This window comes from Ips typographus, linkage group LG13 (genome assembly GCF_016097725.1).
Source record: "Ips typographus isolate SLU linkage group LG13, UJ_Ityp_2.0, whole genome shotgun sequence".
NCBI lineage: Eukaryota > Metazoa > Arthropoda > Insecta > Coleoptera > Curculionidae > Ips > Ips typographus.
The window spans coordinates 6,246,581-6,269,376 of record NC_138434.1 but is presented as its reverse complement, the minus strand read 5'-3'; the positions used below and the strand labels follow the sequence as shown (position 1 = coordinate 6,269,376).

General features: G+C 36.4%; 2 protein-coding genes across 2 annotated transcripts; both read right to left on the bottom strand.

Annotated features, from left to right (window-relative positions):
- Positions 1 to 3,263: 3,263 nt before the first annotated feature.
- On the bottom strand, positions 3,264 to 3,844 carry LOC145737329 (uncharacterized). The gene is made up of 2 exons (XM_081991965.1): positions 3,724 to 3,844; positions 3,264 to 3,650 (listed from the first exon to the last, which is right to left on the bottom strand). Exons 1-2 carry the CDS (start codon positions 3,842 to 3,844, stop codon positions 3,403 to 3,405), a joined length of 369 nt encoding a protein of 122 aa, XP_081848091.1. The 3' UTR covers positions 3,264 to 3,402.
- Positions 3,845 to 20,953: 17,109 nt separating this feature from the next.
- LOC145737328 (uncharacterized) lies at positions 20,954 to 22,091 on the bottom strand. The gene is made up of 4 exons (XM_081991964.1): positions 21,933 to 22,091; positions 21,603 to 21,873; positions 21,449 to 21,544; positions 20,954 to 21,409 (listed from the first exon to the last, which is right to left on the bottom strand). The coding sequence occupies exons 1-4, from the start codon at positions 22,089 to 22,091 to the stop codon at positions 21,318 to 21,320; spliced, it is 618 nt and encodes a 205-aa protein (XP_081848090.1). The 3' UTR covers positions 20,954 to 21,317.
- Positions 22,092 to 22,796: the final 705 nt, after the last annotated feature.

The following is a 22,796-nucleotide window of genomic DNA, read 5'->3' as shown; positions in this document are numbered from 1 at the left end:
CGTCAAATCAATATGTATTATATTTATTGTCATCTAAAAGCATGTTTAAAGTAATAGTAATAATGAGGTAGGTAGGTAGTACAAATGATGAACTCAAGACACCGCTTGTATAGGACATTTTCTTTCTTATATTATGAGTACTATGATTATAAAGCAAACACCTTTGTGTAGTTGCAGTGTTTTTAAAACCAAGTAAATTCTTCTGAATTTTTAGATAATTTGATTATTCAAGCTATTCCCCTTTCTATAAATAATATCTCAGATAGACAGGAAACTATTGTTGATAGAGCTTTAGTTAAATGGAGGCAACGTTGCGCATTTTATTACTAAATAATTTGGTAAAAAAAATTAAAATTTTTTTATTAAATCCGAAGTAAATTCCAAAATAATCATTAATAAAGTGGTAAAAAACAAATAGAAATTTGACTTTTTCGGTTTTTGTCGGAAATCTCCGGATGTAATGAAGAGTTTTTGATTTTTTTTTTTGGTATTCAGCTGAAATCAATTAAAACACGTTGACGTTTTTTATGTTCTTGTCGTAATATTATTTTCTTTGTTTCAGATATTCTCCCGGTGAAGCGAGATGCATAAAAAGTCGTACAGGGGAACGCTGAAATTCTTATTTATTTTACTAATAAACTAAAGGTTGGGGCGCGGGGTTTTGGGTAGTTTTATTTTCTATTTCGATTTGCTGTTATGTCATATGCAGCTTTTTCCTATCCGCAATATCTGGCCGCATAATTTTTATTTAATGTCCGACTAAATGGTGATGTATTAGAAAAATTGTCATTCCTTTAAATATCAACCTACGCATGGCGAACTGAGTAACTGTGCAGAAGTTGACATTGGAATTGAACCAGACCAGCAATCAGTCATTAATATCTATCAAACGTACAATTTATTTTCCAACTGATTAATATCCTACAGCAAAATTAACTTTTTGTGTCTTCCCAGTTCCGATTTATATCGAAGAATCAACCTTTTATTGTAAAGGTTGCGTGTGGAACCAAACTAAGTAAAAAGTGAATTAACTAAGTTTTATTTAGTTAAGTGCAGTGAAAAATAATAGTACAATTAACATGTGAATAAAAGCAATTAACAACAACTGAACTAATCTAATCTGGACCTAATAAGAGAGCCGCCAAAAGTCATAACTGTCTATTGTCACTTTACCGTCACACTTCACTAAAAGACAGCTACAACACTGTTGCCAATTCCCATACAATTATTGTATTGGACTTATCAACACTTCCCCACAATACAATAATTAAAAAAACTTATTTGCTAAAACAAACCAAATCAGAATACATTCATGTTTAAAACATGTTTAGAAAACAAGTTACATGATAAACTTTTTGTTAATACATCAGCAACCTGATTATTTGTGTCTACATACATGACCTTTAGTGGTGGAGAAATATCGATAGCCTTCAACCTCGATAGTTATCGATAGTGGTCTTCTTCGCTATCGATAGTTATCGATTGTGATCGATAGTACATAGCTGTAAACAAAAATAAGTCTTTTTAGTCTATATAAAATTATACGAGTATTTTACATGTAATGCATTATATTTGTACAGATACTAAGATACTAAATTAGCCAAGTGTTTCTATTTAGAAATATTAAAACATCTACGTTTTTTGATTTCAAGCGAGACCTTCTATCTGTAATTGTGTTGCCTGTAGCGCTAAAGGTACGTTCAGACTCTACAGATGAGGCAGGGATACACAAATACTTCAGTGCACATACATCCAGAGGATGAAAATCTCGTCCATTAACCTGGAACAAAATGTGTATTCAACATCATTTATAAAAAAATGTCTATGTATTATAAGTAGTACCTTCCAAAACAGAAGTGGATCACTATTTTGTTCACAGTTCTGTCTCTCCAGGTATTGTCGTTTCATTATTATTGCATCAGCTGTACTTGACTTAATTTTGTTACTTATACGTTGGTTCATAAAGGCAAACAAGCAACTTTTACAGGAACTTGCTTTAGTTGATTCTTGTTGAGATTGAGTCTTTTGATTTGCTCCAACAATTTCTTTTTGTTTCTTTAATTGAAAGGCTAATTCTTGTTCTAAAAATTGTGCTGCAGACTACGCATTCTCTGGGCTTCTAAAACCTTCTTGTTTAAATCTAGGGTCTAACAAGGTACCCATTTGAGCAACTGTTCTCCTTTCGTAGCTGAATAACCTTACTTGCATGGACTCAATTAAAGAATTACAAAATAGTATTCCTTCTTCTGTAGTTATGTTTGGTTTTATGTCACTTACTAAATTGTTAAAAATTCCAAAGGTTATAGGTATAATTAAAGAAATTGTTACATACTTTGAGCCTGAAATTTGTTGAGTTGCTTGTTCAAAACTGATAAGAATCTTTTCTATTTCTTTTAAAACCATAATTTCATCTGCTGTTAGGGGTGGTGGAGCTTTCTTTATCTTTAACAGAGTTCTGTTCAATGCTTCATGTGTTTTTAATATCCTACTTACCATATAAAAAACACTATTCCATCTTGTAGTGACTTCTTGGACGAGTTTATATGGTGTATTTGTATTTTGTTCTTTTTTAAATATCTCAAAAGCATTATTGCTGCTTTTTACAAATGTAACAATTTGTTTACAATTTGATAAAATTTGTTTAATTGGTGGAAGCTCTATAGATTCTTGGACAGCTAAGTTCATTGAATGAGCAAAGCATGGGAGATGTTTCTTCTTCATTAATTCAGCCATTTTTATCATATTTGCAGCATTGTCAGTTACAATATATGATAATTTAGTTTCAATGTTCCATCATTCAAGATAACACTTAAAGCAGCAGCAAGATTTTCCGAAGTATGATTTTTTCCATTTTCCAGTGGTTTTGTGGATAAAACTGCAGATTTCAACTCAAAATCCTTGGTTACAAAATGACAGGTAACTGTGATGTATGATTCATTAGATATTGATGTCCAACTATCTGTAGTGACAGCCACATGCTGAACATTTTTTAAGATTGCTTTAAGTACTTGAACACTTTGAGTATATAACTCCATTATAATTGTTTCACGCACAGTAAATTTGCTTGGAATAACATACCTCGGATTTAACAGTTGAACAAAATTTCGGAATCCTTCATCATTGACAATATTAAAAGGCTGGAAGTCCCTGGCAATCATTAATACTAAAGCTCGATTTAATTCTTTTTGTCTGTGAGAACTCCCGTCATACTGTAATTCCCTTTTAAAAAATGGGCTTATAGAGCGTGTGCTAGACCTAGCTGATGTTGAAGTTGAGGTACTAGGAAGAGAAACTTCCCCATCCAGTTCATTATCAGGGTTTGTAAATAAATCAGCATGAAATCTTTTTAGGTGGTCACTTAGGTTTGAGGTATTTCCACTAGTCTTATACTCTTTCTTACAATTAAGACACTGCAAATTTTTTGTCAGCAGATTTCTTGAAATATTTCCAAACTTTAGAATGTTTTCGTCTTTTGCTTGGAGAATGTTCAACAGTTTTCTCATTCTCCATATTATTATCAGTATTCAATATTTCTTGTGATCCACTTAGATTGGTAAGCTGATCTAAAGTTGAGGTTATTGTGGAGTGTTCGATGACTTCCATGCTGGAAGTGCTACAAGAGCTGTTCTGATTGTGTTTATCATCTCCACCTGTAACAAAGATTTCAATACTTAGGTATAAAACCCAAGATTTAACCATTAGTATGAAAATAGGCATACTTACTTTTATCCAAGTTACGTAAAAACTTTTCCACGATCCACTTATTTAAGTTATTTCCGGATTTTCCAAATTCCACTCTCAAATCACATGTACAACATAATTTTCCTTTAACCGCTTTCACCATGCTTTTGCCTTTTGCCAGTTTTCACTTTTCAACATTCAACTCATAACTTGTCAATCCAGTCATAAGTCATAACAGTCATAAGTCATAACTCAAATTTTTAAAAATTTTAGGTTAGGGTAATTTACAGGTTTGTTTTGTTATTACCAAACTTGGTTGTCAGTCGCATGCAAGATTGGTTGTCCTCAAAAATAGTGAAAACCGTCTTTTGGAAACTCAAATCCTCCAATAAACTTACCAACCATACTCCTTCTTTTGCAGCTTCACACAATGCTACAAACTCTGCCTCAGTAGATGACAACGCCACAGTTGACTGTTTTCTTGTTGTCTAAGATACTACACAACCAAAAATCTTGAATATACAGGGTGTCCGGAAAATACGTGTACAACGTTTGACGACAGACTCCTGACGTCAAAATATGTCGATCTAAGCCGACTTAGTTATATCCAAAATTGTCTCGTTTAGCCGGTAGAGGGCGTCAAAAATTTGTAAAAATATTGGTTTTTTACTAAATTACGTGAAAACCTGCTAATGGATTTTAATGAATTTTAGTATGTAGACTAATACTATAAAATGACGTTTTCTAGTAGTATAGTCACCGGCTGTAAATAAGTGGAAGTGTTATAAAAGTGATATAATACGTCAACATTTCTCCTCATTTTTTATATGAACGGCGTTATGACAACCCAGATATTTTTGTCGAGTGACCGGAAGTATTTTGAAGCTATTTTACCTCTTTAATATTTCCCGGTGGATGAGCTGTTTCGCCAGAAAAAAAAAAATTACAATTACCTGCATACATCAAAGTAGGTATAATAAAGTTGAAATTATTTATTGTAAGAAACTAAGTAAACCAAAAACATTACTTAAGCAAATGTGTAAAATGACCGCCATCTTGCTGAATACACTTATCAATACTCTTTAAGAAATGAAATTGTACCCAATATTTTTACAAATTTTTGACGCCCTCTACCGGCTAAACGAGACAATTTTGGATATAACTAAGTCGGCTTAGATCGACATATTTTGACGTCAGGAGTCTGTCGTCAAACGTTGTACACGTATTTTCCGGACACCCTGTATATCCAGTTGTGGATTTTCTTCCTTCTAGATCACCTGCCCAATCTGCATCTGCATAGCCAACTAGCAGATTATTATCATTTGGATAAAATAACTTATATTCTACCGTTCCTTGGAGATATCTCAAGATTCTTTTCAGTTTTTGCCAAAGTAGTTGTGAAGGTTTTGATTGAAATCTACTACACAAGTTTACTGCAAAACAGATATCTGGCCTAGTCGCCAACATCAAATATATTAAAGAACAGGTCAGTTCTCTTCACTTGATTGATTTTCAGTATCAGTACACTCATTAATCTCAAAACCTCCAACTTCCATTGGTGTTTTCATTGGTTTGCAGTTACTCATATTAAAACGACGTAAAATGGACTCAATATAACTTTTCTGACATAAATACATACTGTTAACGATTCAAAAACGCGCGCGAAGCTCAAAGTGTCCGTCCCTCCGCGATGAAAATGGAACCGACCTCTCGCACGGGAATGAACGTGAAGAAGTGCGTGCACATGCTTTGTCTTTTGTCTGCCGTCGGCCATTAAGCAGTAAACATTACATTAGCGTGGCTAATTTAGTAAATACAGTCCATTTTTTTAGTCAGTTTAGAAGCTTGTTTTATTTTACCACAACAAGAGAACATAACAGCATCTAATGCATTTTCATGATCCATCGATCCGGATATTATCAAGCAAATTAATAAAATCAAGTTAGTAGTGTACGTGTTGGTAGTCGGTAGTAAAAACATAGTTGCATGGCCGGCGGTGCTTCATATATTGGTAAGTCCCCATCCTTTTTTTAGTATTATCATTATTTTCCTTGATTTCCTGGTAAATTAACATTGAATTGATTTGTGCTGGCATGTCCATACTATTTTGTATGTTGTTAAACCAGGTTTTGGAAAGAGATAGCGAGAGTTTAGACTATTATTTAGTATTTTTGTTAGAAGTGATCAGGGCTGAGGGGGTTTATTTTCAATAAAGTAGGCACAGTTAGCAAACGATCTGTTTTTGTTTAAAGATGGGTAAAAAAACTAAGACAGACGTACCTAGTCCGTCCACCGGCGTGGACTTAGATCGATTAGTGAGGCAAAGGAATCAGTTAACGGGTCAATTAGATAGATTTTCCGACTTCTTATATGCAATCAGTCAACCTGATGCAGTTCAAATAAATGAATTGCAAATGCGTATTGTCACGTTTAATTTATGAGCCCTTCTGGGTTCACCAATTAAACTGACTCACGACGTTAAACGTCGTGCCGGGATCTCAGTTTTAGGGATGGAATCAAACACTGAGTTTTCCTTGTATCACACTTAAATCTATTAAACACGGAATACACAAATGGATGCACAATACGGTTGTAAACAAAAGGTTGACAATTAACAATTGTACTTACATAGTCATAGCTAAGGACTTAGCTTTTCCTGGCAATGGCTTGGTCACTTCGCGTTTTTAAACAACTTAGAGAACGGACTAATTAACTTAATCTTTTTGACCGAGGAGAGTCGACATTACGACTTCTCGGGTCAGCTGGTCACACTACCGTTGATCGGTTTCACACTTATCCTCTACTGCTAAAATCGGCGTATTTTATACCCGATTGATCGGCTGACGCAGTTTGTTATTGTCGCTTGTTTTTCACATTTCTGCAAAGCAGGTGGTGGTGACTCATCACCGATACGGTGCACTCGGTGCATGACACATTCGGTGCATCGTGATGCGACCTTGCCTCGTGCGCTTAACATTTCGCAATCCTCGATGTTTTTTAAGTTAATCAGTCCATCTTTTCAATTAACGGATTTTCCATTCGTGACATATGCCTCCGCCCCAGAAAAACTGGTCCCCAGTTTTATATGAACAATAATAAAACTTTAAACAATAGAAAAAAAAAAAAAAAAACATATCGTTAACATAAATTCAAAAATGTACATTTGTTCATACCAAGGTATTATGATAAATGGTTAGTAGGTTCACATATGTGAGTATTTCATGGTACTCAGTTAAGTTTACAATCATGTCTTAATAATAAGTTAGTACTTATTCTAACAAGAAACCTAATATTCGGTTCCGGCAATGGCAGAAAAAAAAAAAAAAAAAAAAAAATATTGCAACACTGAGAAAAGTTCAATAGAGGTTTAGTCCTATGAGCCAAACTTCGCATTTCACATCACTGAACACCATTGTGATCACTGTTCCATAAATGTTTGTGGTGTGGGTCGATCAATGAATCGATGATTCGGCTAGCTTGGACCTCCGTATTAATGTACAGGCCCATCGGGAGTTCCAACAACAATAATGGCTCATCATAGTTCGCCTCTTTCTTACATAGCCCTCAGTGTTACATGAAATAGAAGACAAAAGGTTAGTATGTGCTACTTAAGGCTTAATATACAATATTATGTCTTATAACAAAATTAATTTGAGCATCATTTGTAACCTTTATTTATTTGTTAGTATGTACGATCCATTTTCCATTAAAAAAAAATAAAAAATGGAACGTGTGAAATTCATTTTCCAAATGCTGTAAAGCAAGGAATCCCGTGTATGCACCGCGTAATCACGATTAGTCATGTAAACAACGTCGAACTTTTATGTTAGTAGCTCGTTATCAACCAACAAGATTGTCGGAGCGTCGTCTCAGGAATACTCGCCTCTTCAGCGAAACATTTTTTATCACTCCTATTAGTTCATGGCGCTAAAAAATAATTGGATTAATTTCATGACAATGTGACTAGATTATACTCGCTATTTGGGGATAATATGGCATCATACATTCCAAAAATTTTTATTGTATACAGGGTGTCTCAGTTTTAAGTGCCCAAACTTTAATGTCGGATAGTACGTCGAAAAATAACAACACTTTGCTATATAAACCTATATCCAATAGGGCGTCGTTACTGATATACAGGGTGTTAAAGTTTTTTAAAAAAATTGCTTATTTGAGAATTTCTCGAAAACCGTTGGAGATATTGTAATGAAATTTTTGTGTGAATATCTCCTGTTCAAAACGTCTTCAATGAAATAAAAAATTGAACTGTGACGCAACCAGTGTCGTACTTACCGACGTACGCCTAGGTACTTTGGATAAAAAAAATGTTACGCCACTGCCTTTTTGGAAATTAAAATTTGTTTTTGAGATGACTGTTTAATTTGGGAGACAAAAGTCCTCTTGTGTTTTTTCGGATTGACGCACCATTTCAGAGTAAAAAAAGGAAAGGTTATAATGGTATAAAAATTTATTATTATCACATAACTTAAATTAGGAAACAAATTAAATAAAACTTAACAAATTAAAAGTTATTTAGTGCCTTTTGGACAGAGATACTTTAGGGAAAGCTTACGTTAAGTTTTGACTGTGACAATTCTTATGGCTCTTTGTCTCAGTCAAAATACTTAACTCTTAACTAGTTCCCGTTAAAACGTTCGCGCAAATGGTAATTAATCTGTGACGAAGTTTACAATAGTTGTTCAAAATGGAAACCATCAGACTCAATGCATATTTGACACCTACGACGTGTAGAATTGACCGCTGCAGATATTTGATGGGGATTATTGCGAAGAATTTCACAGGCTGCTTCAATCCTACCTACTAATTCCAGTTCGGTGTGAACTGGAGTGGAATACACCTTGTCTTTGAGAAAGCCCCATATAAAAAAATCTAAAACTGTCAGGTCGGGTGACCTTGGGGGCCAAGCGGCTGGACCTGTACCAGGAACATAATCATGGTTATGTGCATTATTTACACGACCTATCCAGCGCTCCCGAAAGTGCAAATCACACCAGCGTCGAACATTTACTCCGTAATGAGCAGGTGCGCCGTCCATTTGAAACCACATTTGCTGTCTCACGTTGAGTGGAACGTCTTCTAAATAATTACCCAAGTCATTTTCCAAGAATTGAAGAAAGAGGTGAGAATTCAGGCGAGGAGGTAAAAAATGGGGACCAATTAAATGGTTACCTATCACACCTATCCAAACGTTAACACTAAATTCTTGTTGAAAAGTTCGGGGTCTGACTTGATGAGGATTTACATTCCCCCAAACGTGCAAGTTATGAAAGTTCACAACACCTCTTCTGGTAAATGTGGCTTCGTCAGTGAATAAAATTTTACGCAAAAACAAATGATCAATTTGGATTGATCTCAACAGCCAACTGCAATATTCTCTACGCCTCGGTCCATCTTCTTGCATTAAATATTGCACTGGCTGCAAATGGTAAGGTCTTCTTCCATTCTTTCGTAAGGTTCGATGGACTACATCCTTTGAGACTGGAATATTGCGCGCTCGTAATTGCTTAGCGGCATTTCTGCAACTTTCTGTGGGGTTGTTATCGAACACTTCTAAAATGTTTGCCTCAAATCTTCCATGTGGTCTTCTAGGTCTATCTGGGTTTTTGCGTAATCCAAACTCTCTCAACAAGTGATGAACCTTCATAAAAACCTTTTTATTTGGACACCTTCGATTTGGAAATCGTCTAGCATATTCTCGGCACGCTTCGTTAGTGTTTCCGTTGCAGTATCCATAAATAAAATGTATGTCAGCGTACTCGGCATTAGTAAATAAGTGTGGCATTTTAAAAAAAGAACTAAACAAACTTTAAAGTGTTGAAATTGAACGTTATTATAATGTGCTGTCAGTTCGACATTTGTCACCAACCAGAATGGGAAGTCATCCAAACGATAAAATTTAATTAATCCATGTAATTAAGACATGCAATGATGTCACCTTTCCTTTTTTTACTCTGAAATGGTGCGTCAATCCGAAAAAACACAAGAGGACTTTTGTCTCCCAAATTGAACAGTCATCTCAAAAACAAATTTTAATTTCCAAAAAGGCAGTGGCGTAACATTTTTTTTATCCAAAGTACCTAGGCGTACGTCGGTAAGTACGACACTGGTTGCGTCACAGTTCAATTTTTTATTTCATTGAAGACGTTTTGAACAGGAGATATTCACACAAAAATTTCATTACAATATCTCCAACGGTTTTCGAGAAATTCTCAAATAAGCAATTTTTTTAAAAAACTTTAACACCCTGTATATCAGTAACGACGCCCTATTGGATATAGGTTTATATAGCAAAGTGTTGTTATTTTTCGACGTACTATCCGACATTAAAGTTTGGGCACTTAAAACTGAGACACCCTGTATATATTTTTTTATATATCATCCACTTGTGTATATCACGTCTGTATTAACATATGCATATATATATATAGCCATTAAAATACAAAACAATACATAATAAACAAACAATAATAAGGTAAAATTGCAGATCTCATAGCTGCTGATACGCATATGGCCCCATGTTGTCGAATGGTTCTAATTGCGCGATAAACGGCTGTGTTACCGCGTGTCTAAGAAGTTCTTCAGTCTGTTGCTGATTAATGGACCCCCCTTCTGGCACCTGCGTCAGGTTTTCCGGATTCGGGCCTAGTGCCGGATTGCGGTTGACCTGACTTGCGTGCGATTCCGGAGATCCAAATGCACCCCCAAAAGATGTGCCAGCAGAATTGACTTCTGATATTTCATCCCTTTCCTGCGTTTGGGGCACTACTGGTACCCGAAACTGATATGTCATATCATGCGTTACATTAGCATGCGGATATGGCGGATGACCTGGTTGACTCAAAAATTGAGTTCTCCCGTACACACATGTAGCACAAGGACATCCTTGCAAAAATACATTTTCCCATGCTCGCCAAAAATCCTCAGGTCGATATTGAGGTTGTTGGGGTGATATGCAAATTGCACAATCACATGTCGAAAACGGAGTGCCCCCTTGACGTATTTTCTCGCTAAGTAGAAGTATGGTATACTCCGTATGAATGATCTGAGTCCACAGGCCAAGTAGAGATTTTGTAATCCCCAATAATTGTATTGGTACCACTTGATCAAACTCTCCTTGCAGTTCCCACAAGTGGTACAGTGCCAACTTGTATAAATACAGTTTGGTGTTTATTTCGGTAACACACCTAATGTAAAACAAGAAATTCACAATCCATTCCATTTTTGGCACTTCCGCGAAACTTATAGGTTGACTTTACCCAAGTGTTACTTCACGACCGATTTCTAAAATGACACTGTAAATTGTTGTCCCATTCGGGTTTATTTAAACTAATCCAGTAATTAGTCATTATTCATAACTGCGCGTAGCGATGAATCAAATTTGTCTTATCGCTCGCGAATTAGTTGCTTTCTTTACCAAATGCATAAACAACTATATGGTCAAGGTGATTATTACACCGACAACATCATTACTCATCTTTATTCGTTTGTAGGTACCTACATTACAATAACAATATTACATGTAACCATTTTTTATCTCATAGGGAAAATTAAAGTGATATCTGTTCTTGAATTTTAAGAATTTGCGCAATAAAAATTCAGACGCAGATAACAGAATAAAATCCTTGGGCCCTGTAAAAATAGGTACATAGCTCAATATGTGGAGCCGTACATTATAATTGTTACTTTGTTTCAACATTATGCTTAATTGCATTTTTGCATTTTATGCATTAATCGGTCTGCACTGAACAATGTCTGGTCTCATTAAGATATTATTCCGAACTGGCCAAATCAGCGAATCCCATGGGTTTAAGCATGGTGCACCATTTGGTTTGTTGGGAAAACATTTCTCTGATAACCTTAACATTTGACAAGTTCATCGTCTGGAAGTAATTTGCTAATTTCAGCATTCTGGCTTTCCGGTGGAGAGGAATCTGAATTGTATTTATACAGTTTTCTTATCACATTCCCCACAGTTCGTCTTCACAGTGCATTTTAGTCGTTACTCTTGTGCGGTCGTTTTGTGTACTCTGTGTCGTGTTATATTTGAAAGTAAGTATAAGTGGTTTCTTTCCTCTTTTTTTTATTCATCATCTCGATATATTTTTCCTTCCAAAGAAAAATTCTTTTTGTTTCGCTATCCAATGTTAACAATATCTTCCCTTTCAGATGGAACCTGGAAGTGAAGTCCCCACTGAAAAGGTCCGGGGCCGGGGCCGCGGTGCCGGTTTGATGGCCGCCCTCCTGGCGGCCAAGCGGGCCCAACGCACCGTGGGTGTGGCCAGCCTCAAGCTGGGGCCTGAGGTGGAAGCTGGTCCCTCTGCGGCCAGCGAGGCGGAGGCTCCCCCTCAAGTGATTGAGCAAGCAGGTGAGGTGGAGGCTCCTCCTGGGGTTCCAGCATCCCCAGAGGAAGACCAAACCCAGGAGGAAGGCGGCGTCAACGACGCCTCAACAGCGGTGGCGCCGCGTTTGGCTGTCGAAGCCATAGGCAGTCACGCGAAAACCGTTAATTTTTATTTTTTTTAACAAAATAAATTATTAACCAAAATGCTTGTATTATTTTTGTTGCGGTATTCCTTCTGGTGTCCATGGGTCATGGTAATGTAAAATTCTGCTTACATGGACCACTTCAGTTTTAGATTTTGGCGAAATGCCCTTTCGTATCTCATAGTCCACATCAGACTTTTTCCTATTTATGTAATAAGGACCAAACCATCTAAGCAGTAATTTTTCACTTTTTCCTACTTTCCTAATAGGGGTGAAAACTTTTACTTGGTCCCCCACTTCAAATTCAACATGGCGGTGTTTATAATCATACCGTAATTTATCTATGTCTTGACGCCGTTTTATATTTTCAACTGCCAAATTTCTGACTGCTAAACCATTGTCTCTAATTTGGTCGCTATTACTACTTTCTAAGGGTGGCAATAAGTTTGCTTCTGTTGGTAGAATAGGTTCACGACCGTGCACCAGCATGAATGGTGAGAATTTAGTACTATCTTGTTTTGCAGAATTGTACGCAAAAGTCACATGTGGAAGATATTCATCCCAATTTGATTGATCAGTATTAGTATACATAGATAACATATTGGCTAAAGTTTTATTAAATCTTTCTGTTAAGCCATTAGTTGCGGGATGATATGCAGTAGTAAACTGACTTGTTGTCCCCATCTTTTTTAGCAATTCCGTAACCAATTCTGATTGAAAAACTTTCCCTCTATCGCTTAACAATTCCTTGGGTGCACCGTGTTTTGTAATAATCCTCTCCAGTATAAATTTTGCTACAGGTCCGGCTTTGCCGCTTGGTAATGCGTCAGTCTCCGCCCACCTTGTGGCGTAATCTGTCGCTACCACTATCATGGTTTTTCCGCTGCTACTTCTGCGAAACGGGCCTAACAAATCTATCCCAACTTTTTCAAATGGGGTGCCAACTGGAATAGGATGTAACAGACCAATAGGCTTTTGATTTTGTTGGCCTTTCCTGGCCTGACAATCCGGGCATCCTTTTACAAAACGTTCCACGTCTTTTTGCAACCCTTGCCAATAGTATCTTTGTTTTATCTTCGCTAGGGTTTTTGACAATCCCAAATGGCCACTCAGCGGTTCTGAGTGGTGGGAGTACAAAATTTCCCCTATTAACTGTTGCGGTATCACTAAAAGTTTAGTCCGGCCCACTCCATGCGGGTTTATATGGTACAAAACTTCTGATTCAAGCCTAAAATTTTTCGCTTGCTTGCGTATACCAATTGTAGCTTCTTCAGGATGTTTTATAGCCTGAATTATTTCCAAAATGTTTTTATCTTTTGCTTGCAATTCTGCAATGTTACGCATATCCAATAAAAAGGTTGGTATTTCGTCAATTTGCTGTACTTTCGTATTTGCTGGCAAAACAGGATATCTGCTTACACAGTCTGCATCCCTGTGAGCAATTCCTGATTTATGATGTACTGTGTAGTCAAATTCAGATAACTTTAACGCCCAACGCGCTAAACGTCCAGTAGTCTCTTTCAAGGTTTTTAACCAACATAGCGCATGATGATCAGTCACTATTTTTATAGGTTTTCCATAAATAAAATGCCTAAAATAGGATAGCGCCCATATAGCTGCTAACCCTTCAAGTTCTGTTATAGAATAATTTTTCTCAGCTTTACTAAGGCTTCTACTTGCATATGCTATTGGGTGTAACGCATTTTCATGATCCTCCTGCAATAATATTGCTCCGATTCCATCTTTACATGCATCTACCCTCAATTCACATCCTTTATTTGGTTGAAAATGTGCCAAAACTGGTTCACTAATCAATTTTTGTTTTAGTGTTTCAAATGCTTTATCATGTATGTCCTGCCAATCAAATTTATTTTGCTTCTTTGTTAAATCATGTAAAGGACGTGCAATTTTTGCAAAATTTTCTATAAACTTCCGGTAGTAGTTACAAAGTCCCAAAAAACTTTGTACACCTTTTACATTCTTTGGTTTTGGAAAATTTTCAATTGAAACTAATTTCGATTTATCAGGAAAAATTCCGTCTTTTGAAATTGTATAACCAAGAATATTAATTTTTTCCTTTAAATATTCACATTTTTTAGGTTTTAGTGTTAAGCCTGCACTTCGGAGTCTATTGAAAACTTTACGTAATTTTCCTAAATGTTCATCAATCGTTTTAGAAAAAATTATAATGTCGTCCATGTAAATTAAAACTTCCTTCCATTTCAAATCTCTAAACACTACATCTCCCAACTGTTGAAATGTTGCCGGGGCATTGCACAATCCAAAAGGCATTACATTAAATTCCCATAATCCGTGACCTGGCGCTGTAAAGGCAGTGAGTGGCTTACTTTCTTCTTTTACTTTGACTTGCCAATAACCTGAATACATGTCTAACGATGAGAAATATTTGGCGTTTCCTAAGTACGTCAAAATATCCTCAATATTAGATCCTGACCATGAATTTTTTACCGTCACATTGTTTAACTTGCGATAATCCACGCAAAATCGTGTCTCTCCCGACTTTTTCTTTACCAATACGACGGGACTTGCCCAGGGCGAGTTACTTTGCCTTATTATGTCGTATTGTTCCATTTCTCTTATCTGTTCATCTATTATCTCTCTTTCTTTTTGTGCCACTCTGTAAGGTTTCTGTTTTATAGGTTTAGAGTTCCCTACATCGATTTCATGTTCAATGACATCGGTTTTTCCCATATATTTTGGTGTTTTTGAAAAAACGTCACTATATTCTGACAGTAATGTCCGCAACTTGTTACATAATTCTGGGTTTGTTACATTGCTTAGATTATGGTCATTCATGGTAATCATTTCCTCATCATCTTCAGTTTCATCAATAAAATGAACTGGAATTTTTGTTATATCCATTTCTATATTTTCCTGTAAATAACCGATTGTGGTATTTTTCAATATGAACACTTCTTTAAACCTCATATTATTAATTTTGATGTACCATTTGCCATTTCTTACAAAAATATTTGAGCAAATCAACCCTTTTGGTCGTAGGTATTTATCGTTCTCGATAAAGCAGTACTTCGTGAACTCGTGCGGAGATAAGGCACAGTTCAGTCGTACCGTTATCTCGCGACCAACCTCGACCCTGTAGTCGGTTTCAAGTGCAACCTTCAAACTTCGCCCGGTTGACTCAATCTCGACGTTCGCAAATACCTTATTAGTATCTTCCATTTGTTCTATTTTCCCCATGTTGTTGTTGACATTGTTGCCAAAATGTAAAATCAATGGGTCAAGTTCATGGTATAATGTCACAGTATTGGTATTATAGTCAATCAATGATTTTTTACTAGCCAAAAAGTTATGTCCCAAAATTAAGGCTTTTGATAAATTTTGCACCACTAGTGCCTCAACGGAAATAATTGTGCCATTAACTTTTATAATTACCTCTGAATTGCCGAGAGGTTGAACCGGATAACCTCCTGCGGTTATCAGTTGTATATTGTCTTGTAATCGTCTCATGTTACTGATATAATCTATGTCGACTACATTTTTACAAGCTCCTGTATCAAGTAAAACAGGGACGTTATCTTTACCGTTAACTGTGATATGTACTATTAATGTTTGTCTACTGGTGCCCGTAGATGACAATTGGACAATTTCGGTCGGGCTTCTTAGTTTTGAAACTGTCCTCTGTCGTTTGGGTTTCTTCGGCCTTGAGGTGCATTCCTTTGGAAAGGCCTATTATTGAAGTTACAAGACACATGACCGGGCCTACGGCAATCAATGCAAATAACCCGGCCGTCGTGCGTTCTCGTACGAGGCAAATAATTATTGCTATTATTATTCCTCCAGTTCTGATTTCTGTTCCCGTTAAAAGTATCCTGGTTCCGGGGTTGTTGCGAATTGTTCCTTACAAATTGTCGCCCCCTATTGAATGAGTTGTCCCTCGGACCATTTTGATTCGGTCTAAAATTATTCACCCTTGGAACATAGGTATTTCGTGCTTGATTTTGAACCGTATTCGAAAAATTCCTATTAAAAAATGTCCGTGGCCTGGTGTCATTCCAGGTCCTTTGCCGGTTTGTTGGGTTATTACCACTGTTACTGTTACTGACTGCCGCAGATACTGACAATAAAGCTGTGCTCTGTGTCATTTGGTTTACCAATGTCCTTTCTTTTATATCGCTTATTTTAATGACTAATTGCTTTAAATCGTCAAAATTTCTATTGCTAGAACTAAGCAAATAATACATCTCATAGTAAGATGGATGTAAACCATTTTCAAAATGATCCCTAAACGCGTCAAAAGTCATTTCTGGGTCAATCTCGTTTGCGATTGCCAATAGATCATAATAGTATTTTTTAATGTCCTCGACGTCCTGCTGTTTGCGGGTGTTTAATCTAAATTTCAACTTTCGGAGTGGCTGTTCTCCTGAAAACTCTTTCAAAAAATCTGATTTAATATTTAGCCATGTTTTCATCTGATTCTCTGGCTCACTAATATAATTACTAAACCACGTATGGGCTGGACCTTCCAAAAAATTAGCCAAATAAGATATTTTATGATTTTCTGACCAACTATTCACAATTGCTGCCTTTTCATATTTATTTATAAAAATACTGGGAGAGTCAATAGAAGGATTAAATGTAGATGGGCATGTAAACTTTGGGGTGGCCGGAGTTTTTGGCTCAGCCAAAGCTGCCTGTAATGTCATGTTAGCCATTACTAAAATATCGTTAGGGCGTATCGCACGGTTTCTTTCCCGGATCACAGGGGGTGGGCAAGAATTATTAGAACTTTGTAATAATTCTGAGGGGCGGGATTTTGGTGGCTCTACCACTTCTAAGGGACTTTCCTGCCAAGGATCCTCTGTTTCACGTGGTTTTGGCGGAGTTCTACTTAACGAAGCTCTTGGTTTAAAATAAACTTCCGTAGATTGGGGCTTAGAAGTCGAAGCCGAGGCTTGGGAAGTTTGAGCTTGAATGCCCACGACAGTATTGTCAAGAGTTTTTTCTTCGTCCTCACTGCTTGTCAAACAAACTGAACTGGGTTTGTCAAGCTTCTGTTTGTGTGAAGAAGTTGCTGTTTGTGTCGGAGCAGGGAAACTCACAGTCGAACTGTGATGCTCGGGCTTAAAATCTTTTAACTCTTTTATCACCTTCTCTGGGTTTCGACCCCTAGCGATAGCTTCACGTAACACGAATTTTTCTTTTTCCGACAAACTTTGAGCCCTACTGCGAGTTTTTACTCGATCTTTGTCACTCGACTCACTCATGGACAATTTTTAAATTCATTTATGTGCTATATTTATTTTTCAAAAAAAAAAAATTAATTAAAAAAAAATTTGTTTTTTTAAGCAAGTTGATTATTCCTAGCAATTTCTTTGCGAATTTGCTTGTTCATCAAACTAATTATTTTTTTGACGCTAAAATACACAAGCATCAATATCCCCATGCACAGAAAAACAATAACCAAAATTTCCTTTGCTGACCATGAATTATCTTTTCCTGAACTATTTGATACACCTCCACTGTTTCCCGCTTGGGAAATAATAATTTCCTCCTCTTTTGAAGATGTACCACCCATATTAAACCAAAATTTTATCAAATGAACGCTTCAATAGCACAGGTAATCCCCAAAAAATCACTAAATAAATCAACGTTATTATCCCTAGCCAAAAGAAAATAATACCTAAAATTTCTTTTATAGCCCACACATTATTTTCCTGATTCTTTATCATACCCCAAAAAATAAAAATAAAAATAAAAAACTCAATTATTGTTTTTTATCCATCCCAAAACAGACCGGCGCCTCCACCAAATGTCACGTTTAATTTATGAGCCCTTCTGGGTTCACCAATTAAACTGACTCACGACGTTAAACGTCGTGCCGGGATCTCAGTTTTAGGGATGGAATCAAACACTGAGTTTTCCTTGTATCACACTTAAATCTATTAAACACGGAATACACAAATGGATGCACAATACGGTTGTAAACAAAAGGTTGACAATTAACAATTGTACTTACATAGTCATAGCTAAGGACTTAGCTTTTCCTGGCAATGGCTTGGTCACTTCGCGTTTTTAAACAACTTAGAGAACGGACTAATTAACTTAATCTTTTTGACCGAGGAGAGTCGACATTACGACTTCTCGGGTCAGCTGGTCACACTACCGTTGATCGGTTTCACACTTATCCTCTACTGCTAAAATCGGCGTATTTTATACCCGATTGATCGGCTGACGCAGTTTGTTATTGTCGCTTGTTTTTCACATTTCTGCAAAGCAGGTGGTGGTGACTCATCACCGATACGGTGCACTCGGTGCATGACACATTCGGTGCATCGTGATGCGACCTTGCCTCGTGCGCTTAACATTTCGCAATCCTCGATGTTTTTTAAGTTAATCAGTCCATCTTTTCAATTAACGGATTTTCCATTCGTGACAGTATTTCTAAAATAGGAAATTTATTGGAAAGATTTGAAGAAATTCAATTAAAAAATGGATATTTTGCATCCAGAGCCTGAGGATGGTAATGACGATCAAAGTAGCTTTGAAAAGCGATTCTATAGTCTAGTTTCTATTGCAAATAAGCTGGTTAGTGATTTTACTAGTCCTTTGGTTTCTGCTACTCATTATATTCCTCAACCAGACGTGAATATTGGTGGTAGTAATACAGTACTAGGTAGTACTAGATTACCAAATTTAGTATTACCAAAATTTAATGGAAACTTTGAGAAATGGTCGCAGTTTTCTGAAACTTTCCAAACGTTAGTTCACAATAATCGGCATTTAGACACGATTCAAAAGTTTTATTACTTATTAGATAGCTTAGAGGGCCCTGCTAGAGAACTTTTAGATTGCTTAGAAATTAAACGTGACAATTACGCAGTTGCTTTAGGATTATTAGAAAATCGCTACCAAAATAAGCCTGTAATAATACAGAAACACATCAAAGCACTAGTTGACATGCCACCAATAAGTAATGCATTGCCTAATTTGTTGCCAACTATAAATGACTCAATAGAAAAACATGTTAGAGCCTTAAAGGCACTAGGTGAGCCAGTAGAACAATGGGATAGACTGCTGATATTCATTTTGAGTAGGAAACTAGATATTGAATCCAAGAAAGAATGGGAGGAAAAAACAATTTCTGTTTTTCATGGAGATCCAACTTTAAGGGCCGGTATTATAAAGTCCGGTTGAGCGGAGGTTGAATTTCAAACGACGGTCAAACTACAGTTTTGGTATTATAAACCTCAACCGAAAGTCGACCGACGATTGAACCGACGGTTTCGTCAACCCCAGCTCTATCCTCGGTTTGAATGTCCAACCGAAGGTTGGCAGTCTATCCTAACCTAATATTCGTGGACCTTTGAAATTTTGTTTCACGTGCAAAACGAGCTCATTAGTGAAAATTAGAATTATTCATTAACAAGATGTCGACAACGTCTTCCTCTCCTGAAATTGTAAGAAACAGATTACTCTGGGAAGACAGCAGTGACGATTCATCAGATTCTGAAAACGAAAATCATCAGAGAGTGCGGCAGAGGGTACCTCGAAACTTTCGATTAAGATTAGACCACTTTACACGTTGGAGTGACGAAGAGTTTAGAATAAGGTTTCGTCTCAGCAAAGAAACAGTCGCTGGGGTGTTGGCACAACGCTTGCACAATCAAATAGCACCAAAAACTGAAAGGTAAGCAAAGCATAGGTAGCTAAATTAAAAAATATTAAAATAAAATAATAACATATTATTTCCAGAAATCATGCAATAACAGCAATGCAGCAAGTCCTTCTAGTACTTCGCTTCTGTGCTACAGGGTGTATGTTACAAACTGTTGCGGATTTTGCTGGAATTCATAAATCTACAGCTTCGCAAATTGTAAAAAAGGTTATTTATGCATGCCAAAATACACAACCGGAAATAGACGAAGTGAAAAGAAAATTTTATGCCATTGCAAAATTTCCTCGTGTAATTGGAGCCATTGATTGTACCCATGTTAAAATTATTTCATTAGGTAAATGCATAATATAAAACAGTGTCTTGCAAGTTTTGATTGATTTTGTCAATTTTTTTAGGCGGACCTAATGCTGAATATTTTAGGAACAGAAAAGGTTACTTTTCACTAAATGTGCAAGTAGTAGGTGATGCGGATTTACGCATCCGGAATATTGTTGCTCGTTGGTCAGGTTCAACTCATGATCAAACAATATTCAATAATAGCTCAATAAAAGCACAGTTTGAGGGTAATGAGTTTGGAAATTCGATAATGCTTGGGGACTCAGGATATGCTTTAAAAAAATATTTAATAACACCAATTCTAAATCCAACAATTGAGGTTGAACAAGTTTTCAATGAATCCCAAATTAGAACTCGAAATCCAATTGAAAGATTATTTGGTGTTTTAAAAAGACGGTTTCCGGTTCTTTCTCTTGGTATTAGGTTATCATGTGACACTGCCAAAGTCGTTATTATAGGGTGTGCAGTGCTTCATAATATTGCAATTATTATGAATGAACCAGATCCTGTTAATGATCTAAACATAGTGATTGAACCACTTGAAAATAATGATATACAGAATAATAATAGAGAACAGCACAATTTCAGGGAAGAGTTTCTCTTATATTTTCTGAATTTGTTAAATGAAAATATTAATTGATACTTTTTGTTATGACGAACAATATATTTTAGCTTTATATGGTATTTTTTATATTTTGTTCTAGATGATAGAATTTTTTAGTACATAATCAATTTTATGTAAGGTGTACAATATCAATAAACACATATATTTATATATTTTTTGTTTATTTATCCAGACATTTTAATTATGAAGAACCTAATTGATTTTTTAAAAGTTCAATCTCCAGTTCTAATTTTTCGTTTTGCAATTCAAGGTTTCTAGACTTTAGTCTATGAATTTCCTCTTCTCTTTCCAATCTTCTTTCATGAAACTCCTTGTTTCTTGCAGCTTCTTCTGCTAATAATTTATTTTTTAAAATTATTTGCTCTTCCTTAACGGTTATAGAGTCATTTCTTTTTCTTTTTTTTGTTTGCAGTACAGCATGCTTTCTTGACTGGAGCTTTTTTGGAGTATAGTCGGACCAATCTAAAAAGCAAACAAACAGCATTGACTAATAACCTACTGAAAACAATTTTATCAATAAGTATCATTTTTTTCTCCCGCGCCTTCAAAGCCTTCAGTAGTCACAGTCAATTTTTCGACTTCATTGACAGTGGAAAGTTCAATACCTAATAAATGTAGTACTCCTTATGATAAACATAATTTACCTTGGTCAAGTTGAGTGGTTTCTGAATTAGTCGGTATTATATCAGCTTCAAATAATACTTCCATGTTATCCATGTCGGTCTTCGTATAATCGAAATCTGAAGAATTATAATAATATATATTATAAATTATGATAATAAATAGTTTTTTTAATACCTCTACTAGTAGGAAGCACATCACTGTCCCCTACGCTTGGCTCCAAACCAGTCACCGATAACCCAATGACACTTTTAATTTTTTCATATAAAAGCTTTATTGCTTCCTTGATTTCCATCTCATCTATTCCACCACCAGTCTTTAGCAGGTTTTGTCTTTTTTTACGTACATCTTTTTTTAAGTTATCAAATTTGCATTTTAATTGATCTGCTGTTTTCGGATCAGTGGTTGTGGAATTATACACTTCCGCAATTTTTTTCCAACCAGCAGCCTAAAATATAATGATAGGTAAATAGATTTTTGTTTGTAGACTTGATATAACTATTTTACCTTTTGTTTCCAAGTCACAGCATCAGTTTTCTTACATTCAACGATATGTTTATAGTTTATAACTATATCAACTAGGGTATGACAGTCTGAGTCGGTGAAAAGACATCTTTTGGTTTTCTTGGGATTGACAGTAGTATAGCAATGCCGGTACGGGCTCATTTTGATGAAATGGTGAAGGCGCGAGGCGCTCGTAGCGTGGTGCCCGTAGCCCCCGAGCCCCGCCGTGCGGAGCCCCGTGACGTCACGTGGGGCCCCCCCACCTGTCACTTGTCATTTGTGACGTCACGTGGGCCCCCCCCCCCCACCTGTCACTTGTCATTTTGGTTCTTGTTCATTTGGTGAAGGCGCGTGGGGTCCCGCCGGGGCCCACCTGTCACTTGTCAAAACAGGTTCAAATGGTGAAGGTCACAAAACAACAAATATGGGGTTTGTTAATGTCCTATCAGCCCTACTATCAATACATAATTGTTGTTTTTCGCTTATTTTTCATAAATCTGACCACAAAAATATATTCAAAAGTGACAAAAATATGTTTTTGGTAATGTCCTATCTCCCCTTCCTTTGGTCACAACTGCATATAAAAGCAGCGAACGCAGTAGTAAAAATAAACAGAGCTTTTCTTCCAAGTCAGTTTGCAGCAGCTAAGATACAACAAAGAACAATGTCTAAGTCACCTGCCATTAGTGATTGTGCTGAAACCCTCATCGAGTTGTGCAACATTGTTACACCACCACAAATCCGGCCAGACGAAGTGATTGAAGAAGAAGAAAACCAAAATAATGATGGCGAAGATGTCGTAAGTGAGACCTATAGCTGCTGTACGTATAATCCGAATATTGACGTGACATTACGAATAAGGGAAGT